The sequence below is a fragment of the Choloepus didactylus genome, chromosome 1, assembly GCF_015220235.1.
Source record: "Choloepus didactylus isolate mChoDid1 chromosome 1, mChoDid1.pri, whole genome shotgun sequence".
Classification (NCBI taxonomy): Eukaryota; Metazoa; Chordata; class Mammalia; order Pilosa; family Megalonychidae; genus Choloepus; species Choloepus didactylus.
In genome coordinates this window covers 212,473,341-212,487,315 of record NC_051307.1, presented here as the reverse complement: position 1 = coordinate 212,487,315, position 13,975 = coordinate 212,473,341, and the positions used below count along the sequence as shown (strand labels likewise).

At 37.4% G+C, this 13,975-nt stretch overlaps 1 protein-coding gene across 9 annotated transcripts in view; it reads left to right on the top strand.

Annotated features, from left to right (window-relative positions):
• Window positions 1-13,975, top strand: part of CFAP20DC (CFAP20 domain containing) — a 263,072-nt gene that overhangs the window by 110,930 nt on the left and 138,167 nt on the right. For all 9 annotated transcript variants that reach the window (XR_005210972.1, XR_005210973.1, XM_037799280.1 and 6 more), the window contains one exon: window positions 12,419-12,533. Coding sequence is in view for 7 of the 9 variants with exons in the window: in XM_037799280.1 (XP_037655208.1) it covers window positions 12,419-12,533 (115 nt within the window). In the remaining 2 variants the exon portion in view is untranslated. The remainder of the gene's footprint in view (window positions 1-12,418; window positions 12,534-13,975) is intronic.

Genomic DNA, 13,975 nt, shown 5'->3' with positions numbered 1-13,975 from the left:
TTCAAAGAATTGAAATTTGGGCACGTCAAGTCAAGAGCAGAACTAAGAGAGCTCTGAGACAAAAGGCAATAATCCAGTGGCTGAGAAAATTCACTAAACAACACAACTTCCCAAGAAAAGGGGGGTGTCCGCTCACAGCCACCATCCTGGTGGACAGGAAACACTCCTGCCCATCGCCAGCCCCATAGCCCAGAGCTGCCCCAGACAACCCAGTGTGACGGAAGTGCTTCAAATAACAGGCACACACCACAAAACTGGGCGTGGACATTAGCCTTCCCTGCAACCTCAGCTGAATGTCCCAGAGCTGGGAAGGGGGAGCAGTGTGAATTAACAGAGCCCCATTCAGCCATCATTTGAGCAGACTGGGAGCCTCCCAACACAGCCCAGCAGCCCAGAACTGCCCTGGGGGGACGGCACTCACCTGTGACATAGCACAGTCATCCCTCAACAGAGGACCCGGGGTGCACAGCCTGGAAGAGGGGCCCACTTGCAAGTCTCAGGAGCCATACGCCAATACCAAAGACTTGTGGGTCAGTGGCAGAGACAAACTGTGGCAGGACTGAACTGAAGGATTAGACTATTGCAGTAGCTTTAAAACTCTAGGATCATCAGGGAGATTTGATTGTTAGGGCCACCCCCCCTCCCCGACTGCCCAGAAACACGCCCCACATACAGGGCAGGCAACACCAACTACACACGCAAGCTTGGGACACCAATTGGGCCCCACAAGACTCACTCCCCCACTCACCAAAAAGGCTAAGCAGGGGAGATCTGGCTTGTGGAGAACAGGTGGCTCGTGGACGCCACCTGCTGGTTAGTTAGAGAAAGTGTACTCCACGAAGCTGTAGACCTGATAAATTAGAGATAAGGACTTCAACTGGTCTACAAACCCTAAAAGAACCCTATCAAGGTCAGCAAATGCCACGAGGCCAAAAACAACAGAAAATTATAAAGCATATGAAAAAACCAGACGATATGGATAACCCAAGCCCAAGCACCCAAATCAAAAGACCAGAAGAGACACACCTAGAGCAGCTACTCAAAGAACTAAAGATGAACAATGAGACCCTAGTACGGGATATGAAGGAAATCAAGAAGACCCTAGAAGAGCATAAAGAAGACATTGCAAGACTAAATAAAAAAATGGATGATCTTATGGAAATTAAAGAAACTGTTGACCAAATTAAAAAGATTCTGGACACTCATAGTACAAGACTAGAGGAAGTTGAACAACGAATCAGTGACCTGGAAGATGACAGAATGGAAAATGAAAGCATAAAAGAAAGAATGGGGAAAAAAATTGAAAAACTCGAAATGGACCTCAGGGATATGATAGATAATATGAAACGTCCGAATATAAGACTGATTGGTGTCCCAGAAGGGGAAGAAAGGGTAAAGGTCTAGGAAGAGTATTCAAAGAAATTGTTGGGGAAAACTTCCCAAATCTTCTAAACAACATAAATACACAAATCATAAATGCTCAGCGAACTCCAAATAGAATAAATCCAAAAAAACCCACTCCGAGACATATACTGATCACACTGTCAAACATAGAAGAGAAGGAGCAAGTTCTGAAAGCAGCAAGAGAAAAGCAATTCACCACATACAAAGGAAACAGCATAAGACTAAGTAGTGACTACTCAGCAGCCACCATGGAGGCGAGAAGGCAGTGGCACGATATATTTAAAATTCTGAGTGAGAGGAATTTCCAGCCAAGAATACTTTATCCAGCAAAGCTCTCCTTCAAATTTGAGGGAGAGCTTAAATTTTTCACAGACAAAGAAATGCTGAGAGAATTTGCTAACAAGAGACCTGCCCTACTGGAGATACTAAAGGGAGCCCTACAGACAGAGAAACAAAGACAGGACAGAGAGACTTGGAGAAAGGTTCAGTACTAAAGAGATTCGGTATGGGTACAATAAAGGATATTAATAGAGAGAGGGAAAAATATGGCAAACATAATCCAAAGGATAAGATGGCCGATTCAAGAAATGCCTTCACGGTTTTAACGTTGAATGTAAATGGATTAAACTCCCCAATTAAAAGATATAGATTCGCAGAATGGATCAAAAAAAATGAACCATCAATATGTTGCATACAAGAGACTCATCTTAGACACAGGGACACAAAGAAACTGAAAGTGAAAGGATGGAAAAAAATATTTCATGCAAGCTACAGCCAAAAGAAAGCAGGTGTAGCAATATTAATCTCAGATAAAATAGACTTCAAATGCAGGGATGTTTTGAGAGACAAAGAAGGCCACTACATACTAATAAAAGGGGCAATTCAGCAAGAAGAAATAACAATCGTAAATGTCTATGCACCCAATCAAGGTGCCACAAAATACATGAGAGAAACATTGGCAAAACTAAAGGAAGCAATTGATGTTTCCACAATAATTGTGGGAGACTTCAACACATCACTCTCTCCTATAGATAGATCAACCAGACAGAAGACCAATAAGGAAATTGAAAACCTAAACAATCTGATAAATGAATTAGATTTAACAGACATCTACAGGACATTACATCCCAAATCACCAGGATACACATACTTTTCTAGCGCTCACGGAACTTTCTCCAGAATAGATCATATGCTGGGACATAAAACAAGCCTCAATAAATTTAAAAAGATTGAAATTATTCAAAGCACATTCTCTGACCACAATGGAATACAATTAGAAGTCAATAACCATCAGAGACTTAGAAAATTCACAAATACCTGGAGGTTAAACAACACACTCCTAAACAATCAGTGGGTTAAAGAAGAAATAGCAAGAGAAATTGCTAAATATATAGAGACGAATGAAAATGAGAACACAACATACCAAAACCTATGGGATGCAGCAAAAGCAGTGCTAAGGGGGAAATTTATAGCACTAAACGCATATATTAAAAAGGAAGAAAGAGCCAAAATCAAAGAACTAATGGATCAACTGAAGAAGCTAGAAAATGAACAGCAAACCAATCCTAAACCAAGTACAAGAAAAGAAATAACAAGGATTAAAGCAGAAATAAATGACATAGAGAACAAAAAAACAATAGAAAGGATAAATATCACCAAAAGTTGGTTCTTTGAGAAGATCAACAAGATTGACAAGCCCCTAGCTAGACTGACAAAATCAAAAAGAGAGAAGACCCATATAAACAAAATAATGAATGAAAAAGGTGACATAACTGCAGATCCTGAAGAAATTAAAAAAATTATAAGAGGATATTATGAACAACTGTATGGCAACAAACTGGATAATGTAGAAGAAATGGACAATTTCCTGGAAACATATGAACAACCTAGACTGACCAGAGAAGAAATAGAAGACCTCAACCAACCCATCACAAGCAAAGAGATCCAATCAGTCATCAAAAATCTTCCCACAAATAAATGCCCAGGGCCAGATGGCTTCACAGGGGAATTCTACCAAACTTTCCAGAAAGAACTGACACCAATCTTACTCAAACTCTTTCAAAACATTGAAAAAAATGGAACACTACCTAACTCATTTTATGAAGCTAACATCAATCTAATACCAAAACCAGGCAAAGATGCTACAAAAAAGGAAAACTACCGGCCAATCTCCCGAATGAATATAGATGCAAAAATCCTCAACAAAATACTTGCAAATCGAATCCAAAGACACATTAAAAAAATCATACACCATGACCAAGTGGGGTTCATTCCAGGCATGCAAGGATGGTTCAACATAAGAAAAACAATCAATGTATTACAACACATTAGAAACTCGAAAGGGAAAAATCAATTGATCATCTCAATAGATGCTGAAAAAGCATTTGACAAAATCCAACATCCCTTTTTGATAAAAACACTTCAAAAGGTAGGAATTGAAGGAAACTTCCTCAACATGATAAAGAGCATATATGAAAAACCCACAGCCAGCATAGTACTCAATGGTGAGAGACTGAAAGCCTTCCCTCTAAGATCAGGAACAAGACAAGGATGCCCGCTGTCACCACTGTTATTCAACATTGTGCTGGAAGTGCTAGCCAGGGCAATCCGGCAAGACAAAGAAATAAAAGGCATCCAAATTGGAAAAGAAGAAGTAAAACTGTCATTGTTTGCAGATGATATGATCTTATATCTAGAAAACCCTGAGAAATCAACGATACACCTACTAGAGCTAATAAACAAATTTAACAAAGTAGCGGGATACAAGATTAATGCACATAAGTCAGTAATGTTTCTATATGCTAGAAATGAACAAACTGAAGAGACACTCAAGAAAAAGATACCATTTTCAATAGCAACTAAAAAAATCAAGTACCTAGGAATAAACTTAACCAAAGATGTAAAAGACCTATACAAAGAAAACTACATAACTCTACTAAAAGAAATAGAAGGGGACCTTAAAAGATGGAAAAATATTCCATGTTCATGGATAGGAAGGCTAAATGTCATTAAGATGTCAATTCTACCCAAACTCATCTACAGATTCAATGCAATCCCAATCAAAATTCCAACAACCTACTTTGCAGACTTCGAAAAGCTAGTTATCAAATTTATTTGGAAAGGGAAGATGCCTCGAATTGCTAAAGACACTCTAAAAAAGAAAAACGAAGTGGGAGGACTTACACTCCCTGACTTTGAAGCTTATTATAAAGCCACAGTTGCCAAAACAGCATGGTACTGGCACAAAGATAGACATATAGATCAATGGAATCGAATTGAGAATTCAGAGATAGACCCTCAGATCTATGGCCGACTGATCTTTGATAAGGCCCCCAAAGTCACCGAACTGAGCCATAATGGTCTTTTCAACAAATGGGGCTGGGAGAGTTGGATATCCATATCCAAAAGAATGAAAGAGGACCCCTACCTCACCCCCTACACAAAAATTAACTCAAAATGGACCAAAGATCTCAATATAAAAGAAAGTACCATAAAACTCCTAGAAGATAATGTAGGAAAACATCTTCAAGACCTTGTATTAGGAGGCCACTTCCTAGACTTTACACCCAAAGCACAAGCAACAAAAGAGAAAATAGATAAATGGGAACTCCTCAAGCTTAGAAGTTTCTGCACCTCAAAGGAATTTCTCAAAAAGGTAAAGAGGCAGCCAACTCAATGGGAAAAAATTTTTGGAAACCATGTATCTGACAAAAGACTGATATCTTGCATATACAAAGAAATCCTACAACTCAATGACAATAGTACAGACAGCCCAATTATAAAATGGGCAAAAGATATGAAAAGACAGTTCTCTGAAGAGGAAATACAAATGGCCAAGAAACACATGAAAAAATGTTCAGCTTCACTAGCTATTAGAGAGATGCAAATTAAGACCACAATGAGATACCATCTAACACCGGTTAGAATGGCTGCCATTAAACAAACAGGAAACTACAAATGCTGGAGGGGATGTGGAGAAATTGGAACTCTTATTCATTGTTGGTGGGACTGTATAATGGTTCAGCCGCTCTGGAAGTCAGTCTGGCAGTTCCTTAGAAAACTAGATATAGAGCTACCATTCGATCCAGCGATTGCACTTCTCGGTATATACCCGGAAGATCGGAAAGCACTGACACGAACAGATATCTGCACGCCAATGTTCATAGCAGCATTATTCACAATTGCCAAGAGATGGAAACAACCCAAATGTCCTTCAACAGATGAGTGGATAAATAAAATGTGGTATATACACACGATGGAATACTACGCGGCAGTAAGAAGGAACGATCTGGTGAAACATATGACAACATGGATGAACCTTGAAGACATAATGCTGAGCGAAATAAGCCAGGCACAAAAAGAGAAATATTATATGCTACCACTAATGTGAACTTTGAAAAATGTAAAACAAATGGTTTATAATGTAGAATGTAGGGGAACTAGCAGTAGAGAGCAATTAAGGAAGGGGGAACAATAATCCAAGAAGAACAGATAAGCTATTTAAAGTTCTGGGGATGCCCAGAAATGACTATGGTCTGTTAATTTCTGATGGATGTAGTAGGAACAAGTTCACAGAAATGTTGCTATATTATGTAACTTTCTTGGGGTAAAGTAGGAACATGTTGGAAGTTAAGCAGTTATCTTAGGTTAGTTGTCTTTTTCTTACTCCCTTGCTATGGTCTCTTTGAAATGTTCTTTTATTGTATGTTTGTTTTCTTTTTAACTTTTTTTTTCATACAGTTGATTTGAAAAAAGAAGGGAAAGTTAAAAAAAAAAAAAAGAAAAGAAAAAAGACAAACAAGGAAAAAAAAAAAAAAAGATGTAGTGCCCCCTTGAGGAGCCTGTGGAGAATGCAGGGGTATTCACCTACCCCACCTCCATGGTTGCTAACATGACCACAGACATAGGGGACTGGTGGTTTGATGGGTTGAGCCCTCTACCATAAGTTTTACCCTTGGGAAGACGGTTGCTGCAAAGGAGAGGCTAGGCCTCCCTGTATTTGTGCCTAAGAGTCTCCTCCTGAATGCCTCTTTGTTGCTCAGATGTGGCCCTCTCTCTCTGGCTAAGTCAACTTGAGAGGTGAAATCACTGCCCTCCCCCCTACATGGGATCAGACACCCAGGGAAGTGAATCTCCCTGGCAACGTGGAATATGACTCCCGGGGAGGAATGTAGACCCGGCATCGTGGGATGGAGAACATCTTCTTGACCAAAAGGGGGATGTGAAAGGAAATGAAATAAGCTTCAGTGGCAGAGAGATTCCAAAACGAGCCGAGAGATCACTCTGGTGGGCACTCTTACGCACACTTTAGACAACCTTTTTTAGGTTCTAAAGAATTGGGGTAGCTGGTGGTGGATACCTGAAACTATTAAACTACAACCCAGAACCCATGAATCTCGAAGACAGTTGTATAAAAATGTAGCTTATGAGGGGTGACAGTGGGATTGGGAATGCCATAAGGACCAAACTCCACTTTGTCTAGTTTATGGATGGATATGTAGAAAAGTAGGGGAAGCAAACAAACAGACAAAGGTACCTAGTGTTCTTTTTTACTTCAATTGCTCTTTTTCACTCTAATTATTATTCTTGTTATTTTTGTGTGTGTGCTAATGAAGGTGTCAGGGATTGATTTAGGTGATGAATGTACAACTATGTAATGGTACTGTAAACAATCGAAAGTACAATTTGTTTTGTATGACTGCGTGGTATGTGAATATATCTCAATAAAATGATGATAAAAAAAAAAAAGAAACTGCAGAATCAAAAAAATAAAAATAAAAAAATAAAAAAAATAAAAAAAAATAAAAAAAAAAGATAATAAAGGGGATAATATGAATAACCTTATAGCAATAAATTTGACAACTTTAGATGAAAAGGACAAATTCTTTGAAAAACACAACATACCAAAACTGAAATAAGAAATATTAGAAATCTGAATTCTATTCAAGAAGTTGAATATGTAATTAAAAAAAAAAAAATCTTACCACAAAAGAAACTCCAGACTTAGATATTTCTGTATAGTTAGTATAGTTTTTAGCTAGTTCTATCAATCTTTAAGGAAGAACTAATACCATTTTTACAAACTCAGACAATAGAAGAAGAACCACTTCCCAAATCATTTTATGGGATTAGCTTAACTCTATTATCAAAACCTGACATATGTATTACAAGAAAATTAAAGACCAATGTTCCTTATGAACATAGATATAAAAATCCTCAACAAATATCAAATCAGCAATTGAAATTTACCCCAAGAATACAAGGTTAGTTTCATATTCAAAAATCAATCAGTATATGTGGATAAATGTATGGTATGTGAACATAACTCTATAAAATTGTAGGAAAATATATATATAGGAGTAAAAGTGTTGGAGAAAACATAGTGAGAGGGATGATGCCTCACCAATATGGACTAACTACAATGTGTAAACTCAGAATTGAATCTTAGAACATAGCCTAACGTGGGCACAATAATTGTAATAGTCCCTAGATTGTAAGCTCTTACAGCAGTTAACTCGATCCCTGAATTGTAAGGCCTATCTCTAAACTTTGAGATGCTGATCCCCTAGCGTATAACCTGATTGGTCTCTGGAACAATGCATATCTCTGGGACACCTGAAACTCAGAGCTAGAGCTCGGCAGATATGAACATCAGTATTAGTCCATACAGCCACTGTCAAAAAAAAAAAAAAAAAAAGCTGAAAAAGAGCCCAGACTTCAATTAGTGATATGAATGAAGCAGGTCTGGTTAAGACCAGGGCAAGCCAGGCCAAAGGATAAAGGTTGAAACTGATTGTGTTTTAAAACTTCAACTTTCATATGAGACCAAGGGAATAGATATCTATTTGGTACAGGATCTAAATTTTCTAAACAGTGCAACTCTACAGTCGATTTGTTCAAACACCACAATTGCATGGAACTTTGAATAGGAGGTGAGATACGGTAGGTTAGTATAGGCTGGAGTGAAATAGTGACACATCCTAGAGTAACTTGGGCAGATAATAAAAAATATATTTACAGCCTCCCCCTCCCCAGCCCCGAGGATCTGGGGGAAGGTGCGGATGTGTTGGACATCCTCACCTGGACTGGTGTTGATGTTGTCACAAACATTGGGACTGGCGGTTCGATGTGCTGAGCCCTCGAACATGGGACTTGCCCTTATGAAGTTCATTACCACAAAGGAAAGTCTAAAGTTGTATGTAATGGTGCCTAAGAGTCTCCCCCTGAGTACCTCTTTGTTGCTCAGATGTGGCCCTCTCTCTCTAACTGAGCCATCTCGACAGGTGAACTCACTACCCTCCCCCCTACGTGAGACCCGACTCCCAGGGGTGTAAATCTCCCTGGCAACGCAGACTGTGACTCCCAGGGATGAATGTGGACCCGGCATCGTGGGACTGAGAGTATCTTCTTGACCAAAAGGGGGATGCAAAATGAGACGAAATGGTTTCAGTGGCTGAGAGATTCCAAATGGAGTCGAGAGGTCACTCTGGTGGACATTCTTATGCACTATATAGATAACACCTCTTGGGCTTTGATGTATTGGAATAGCTAGAAGTAAATGCCTGGAGCTGCGAAGCTCCAGCCCGGTGGTCTGGACTCCTGAAGACAATTATATGATAGTGTGGATTACAAGGGGTGACGGTGTGGTTGTGGAGACCTTGTGGATCGCGCCCCCTTTGTCTAGTGTATGGATGAGTAGGAAAATGGGGATAAAAACTGAAGAACAGGTAGGGTGGGATGGGGGGATGATTTGGGTGTTCTTTTTTCACTTTTATTTTTTATTCTTGTTCTGGTTCTTTCTGATGTAAGGAAAATGTTCAGAGATAGATTGTGGTGATGAACGCATAACTATGTTATCATACTGTGGACAGTGGATTGTATATCATGGTTGATTGTATGGTGTGTGAATGTATTTCAATAAAACTGAATTTAATAAAAAAAAAACTTAAAAAAATAAAAAAATAAAAAAAAAATAAATCAGTATAATTCAACATCTTGACAGAATAAAGGAAAATAACAATGGGATGATCCCAACCAATGCAGAAAAACATTTGACAAAATTCCACACCCATTCATGATAAAACTCTCAAAATGCTAGGGATAGAAGAGAACATCCTCAATCTGATAAAGGGTATCTACAAAGCCCTACATCTAGCATCGGACTTAATAGGGGGATAGTGAACACTTTCCTCCTGTGATCAGTAGCAAGGCAAAGCTCTCTACTCTCATCCCATCTATTCATGTCTATTCAATATGTACTGAAAGTTCTTGCCAGTGCAGTGATGCAAGAAAAAGAAATAAAAGGCATAAGCTCCAGAAAAAGCAGAAGCAAAATGATCTCTTTTCACTGAGGACATGATTGTTTATGAAGAAAATCCTCAGGAATCTACAAAACAACTATGACTCATGAATGAATTAAGCAAGGTCATAGAAAACAAAGTCAGTATTCAAAATTCAATTGTATTTCTACAATACTGGTAGTAGATGGCTGGAAAATGATATTTTAAAATTCATTTTTAATAATGTCAGAATGAAATAGGAATTAATTTTACAAGTCTTTCAAGACTTCTAAAATGAAAACAACAAAACATTGTGAGAGAAATTAAAGAAAGCCTAAATAAATGGAAGAATATATCATGTTAGTGGATTGGAAGACCCAGTGTTTTTCTCTTCAAAGTAATCTATAGAATCAACACAATCCAAATTAAACTCTCAACTTTGTTTTTTTAGATAATGGAAAGCTCATTCTAAAATTCATATGGAAAAGCAAAGTCCAAAAAACTTTGAACAAAAACAGCATTTGAAGAGTTGCTTTATCTGATCTAAAGACTTACTGAAAAGTCACAGTAATCAGGGCACTGTCATTATTAGTATAAGAATAGACAAAAGGGTCTAGAGGGAACCCAGAAGTAGATCCACGCATATCTGGTCAATTGATTTTCAGCAAAAGTACCAAGGCATTTCAGTGAGGAAAGAAACATCTTTAACAAATAATGCTGGAATAAAAATACAGAAACATACATAATTTGAAATAGATGACAGACTAAAAGTAAAAACAAACTACAAAGATTAGAGGAAAATATAGGAAAGTATTTTGGCAAGTTTGGGTTAGGTAAGGATTTCTTAGGTAACAAAGTATTAAAGTTTTAAAATGGTAACTGGACTTCATGCAAGTTAATAACTTGTGCTAATCAAAATACCATTTAGCAATAGGCAATCTGGATATAGGGTATGAGTCTTCTGTGTAAGATTCTTGAAACTTTTCTCCAAGTTAGAAATTATTTCCAAATAAAATGTTTTAAAAAAAGATACTGTTAAGAAAATAGGCAAGAAAATATTCATATTACATATGTCTAAGAACATGTCATATAAAGAACTCTTAATAATTTAATAGTAAAAAAACAACCCAATAAGAAATTGAGCAAAAGTCTTAACAGTTACTTCATAGAAGATATACCAGTAAGCACTTATTATTAGTCATAAGGGAAATGCAAATAAAATCATAGTGATATCCATTTTGTACCCACTAGAATCGGCTAAAGTTAGAAAGACTGATAGCACCAGATGTTGGTGAAGTTGTTCAACCACTGGAACTGTCATGCATTGCTGGTGCATGTGTACAGTGGTTCAAACACTTTGGAGAACTGTTTCTGTAAAGTTATAAATACATCTGCCCCAATGACCTCAGAGTTCCATTCCTAGTTATTTGCCAAGAGCATAAAAACTGTCTGTAAGAAGGCTATACAAGAATGTTCACAGGTTTTATTCATAAGAATAAAAAACTGGAAACATCCCAAATGTTTATCAACAGGAAATGGACCATTGTGCCATTGTTCCAAAAGAAAGAGATACATGCCACAACATGGATGAATCTTAAAAACATTATGTTTGGTGGAAAAGCCAGTCACAAAAGAGTGTATTATACACTATTCCATTAATAAGAAATTAAAGAACAGACAAACTGTAGAGCCTACTCTGAAATCATCTCACCTAATTTTTACTGTACCTATCCTTTGCATTGTTCAGTGATAGTTTTTCCACAGCAAGATATAAATAATGAAATTAGATAAGTGGGATGGGGAGAAGAAGAATATAGAAAAGACTATGTTGATTTTAAAAATATTTACGCTGTAAATATTGGCAGCAATGAATTTGAATGAAATGTTGTCTCCTTGGGAGATTGTTAACCGTAGACAATTAGCAGTATAATACATCTAAACAAAGTTGCTAAAAATAGAAAATCATTTTCAGATAAAAAGACAGTCTTTAAGGAAGCCTCACTTCTAACATACAGCAGCCTGAGACAGGTTTGGAGACTTTTTAACCAGTTGTGCTACCCCTGAGACCTAAAGGAAACAGAACATAAAAATAAGCGTCTAACAATTTGAAGCAAACCTAATCTCTCTGATCATGGCTGCAGTCTAAATCTATTAAAGATGTTCAAATTCAATGTTCTTGGTATCATTATGGGTTGACCTGAATGGTGGGCAATAAACTTCTGTATTATAATTCTGGTTCAAAGATATGTGCTTAGAAAGTGAAACAGTCAGTCAGTGTTTTGTGTCTATCTCTAAGCAGACAAAGAGCCTATATAAGATGACAGGTGCATTTTTAGGGAAAGAAACCCATAATGTTTTCCTATTTAGTAGGTGACAGTATATCTCAGGATAATACACGCTTAAGGAGCTGGAACAAGCATGGTTAATAAAGGCTACCAGTTTCTCTTCATACAAATTGAATTTTTTCATAGGCCAGAGAACTGTGGAAATCTAGTGTAGGGTACTGAAATAAATTAGCATATTAAGTGAATTTATACATTCAAGCTTGTGAGCACTTCGAATTTAAGAAAGAAATTGTATTAATTCTTGAAAGAAAAAGGCAATTCCTAAGTTAGGTTTTTGATCTCCCTGCTGGAGTGGGTTTATATGATAAATTAAATCATTTTGATGATTATCGAAAGAAGTGGTTATTAAACTGATGGTAATCTTTCTTTCTTCCTCTCTCTTTTTTTCAGAATTACAGATTTGGGGAACATCAAAAGAAGATTGTATTTATCAACTGTCCATAAGGAACTGTCCTCAACCCCTCTTCATGCAAAAATCCCTCTCTTCATGATCAAGCGCAAAATTGTAAGTGTCACATATTTATTAAAATATTAAATTTAATTAATCAGATATTAATTATGGGCCTACTTTCTGAATAAGGCACTTTATTAAGTACCATAGTGAATAAAATTCATTACCTTCCTTTCCCCTTCTTAGAAGAGCTTAAAATCTATTAGGTGAGATAATATAATTATTTTACCAAAACTGGAAAGGAACCACAGTGGAAATAGAAAATGCTATTGGAACAGTCCAAGCAGAAGGAACAGCATGAGCAAAACATGGACGATGAAAAGTGGTATATCTTTGGGGAAAGAGAATGATTAGCCATTGTTCCCAGATAAAAAGACAACCTCAAAAGCCTGACGTAGGTTGGGAGATTTTATGTATGTTGTGTAACCTCTGAGACTTAAAGGAGCATAGGGTATGAATAGGGGAGCAATAGGTTACAGGCAGAGAAGTTTGGATCTGATTTGACTAATCAGTCTTTCTCAGACTTTAGTTATTTTAATACTACTCTCATGACCTTACCTTGTTTGCATATTTAAACAACTGTATACTTAATAACTTCCTTTAAACTGACTCACTTTTTTTTTTGCTTAAATTTATTTTAACAGAAACTCTATATCACTCTTACAGATGGAAAACCAGTATACTTTCCCCAAAATAAAATGTAACCATAAAAATAAACATACTGAAAACAAAATGATGTTCTTAAAGTCTGGCTAGGTACTGTTTCTTTTCAAGGCTCTGTCTTGAAGCCTGTTCTTTGTTAAAAAGTTTGTCAAGAGTTAGATACATGTTCAAGGTATCTTATGGCCAGACTTTCTCCCTAGCATAGTTAGAAGGATGGAAAGATAACTGATGAAGGGAATTTCTTATTCTGTGATCCAGAGTCATTTAATGCTGCTCCCATGTACCATGTAAAATCATTTCACAAATGGCAAGCATTCCACTCCTTTGAAATCACTATGATAAAGAAATGGAAGCCATTAAATCTTTTGGATTCAGGAAGGAAAACACTGTCAGTTCTGTACTTGAGGAAGAGTAATCTAGTAGCAATGTTTAGAATGATTTAGAGGGGATAGAAAGTGGAGGTAAGGAGGAGACTATTTGCAATAATCCATTTGGGGTTAATGAGGACTAAGGCAAAAGCTGTAGAAGAATGGATGTGAAGCAACATGAGAAGCTTGCAGTCAGATGGGCTAAGACATAAACACACACACAGAGAGAGAGAAAGAGGGAGAGAGAGAGAGAGACCTTTTCCATGCAATGTGGTACATGCTGTGAGAGCAGGAACCACAGTGAACTGTGGAGCACAAGGGCAGTGGTCATGGAAGGTCCTCCGAAGGACAGAATGCCTGAGCTAGGTCTTGAAGAATAAATAGGAGTTAACCAGTTTAAGAAGTGGGGGAAGTGTTCCTATAATAGAAACAGCAGCATTAAGAAGTAGCTGCATGGAGTGTGCA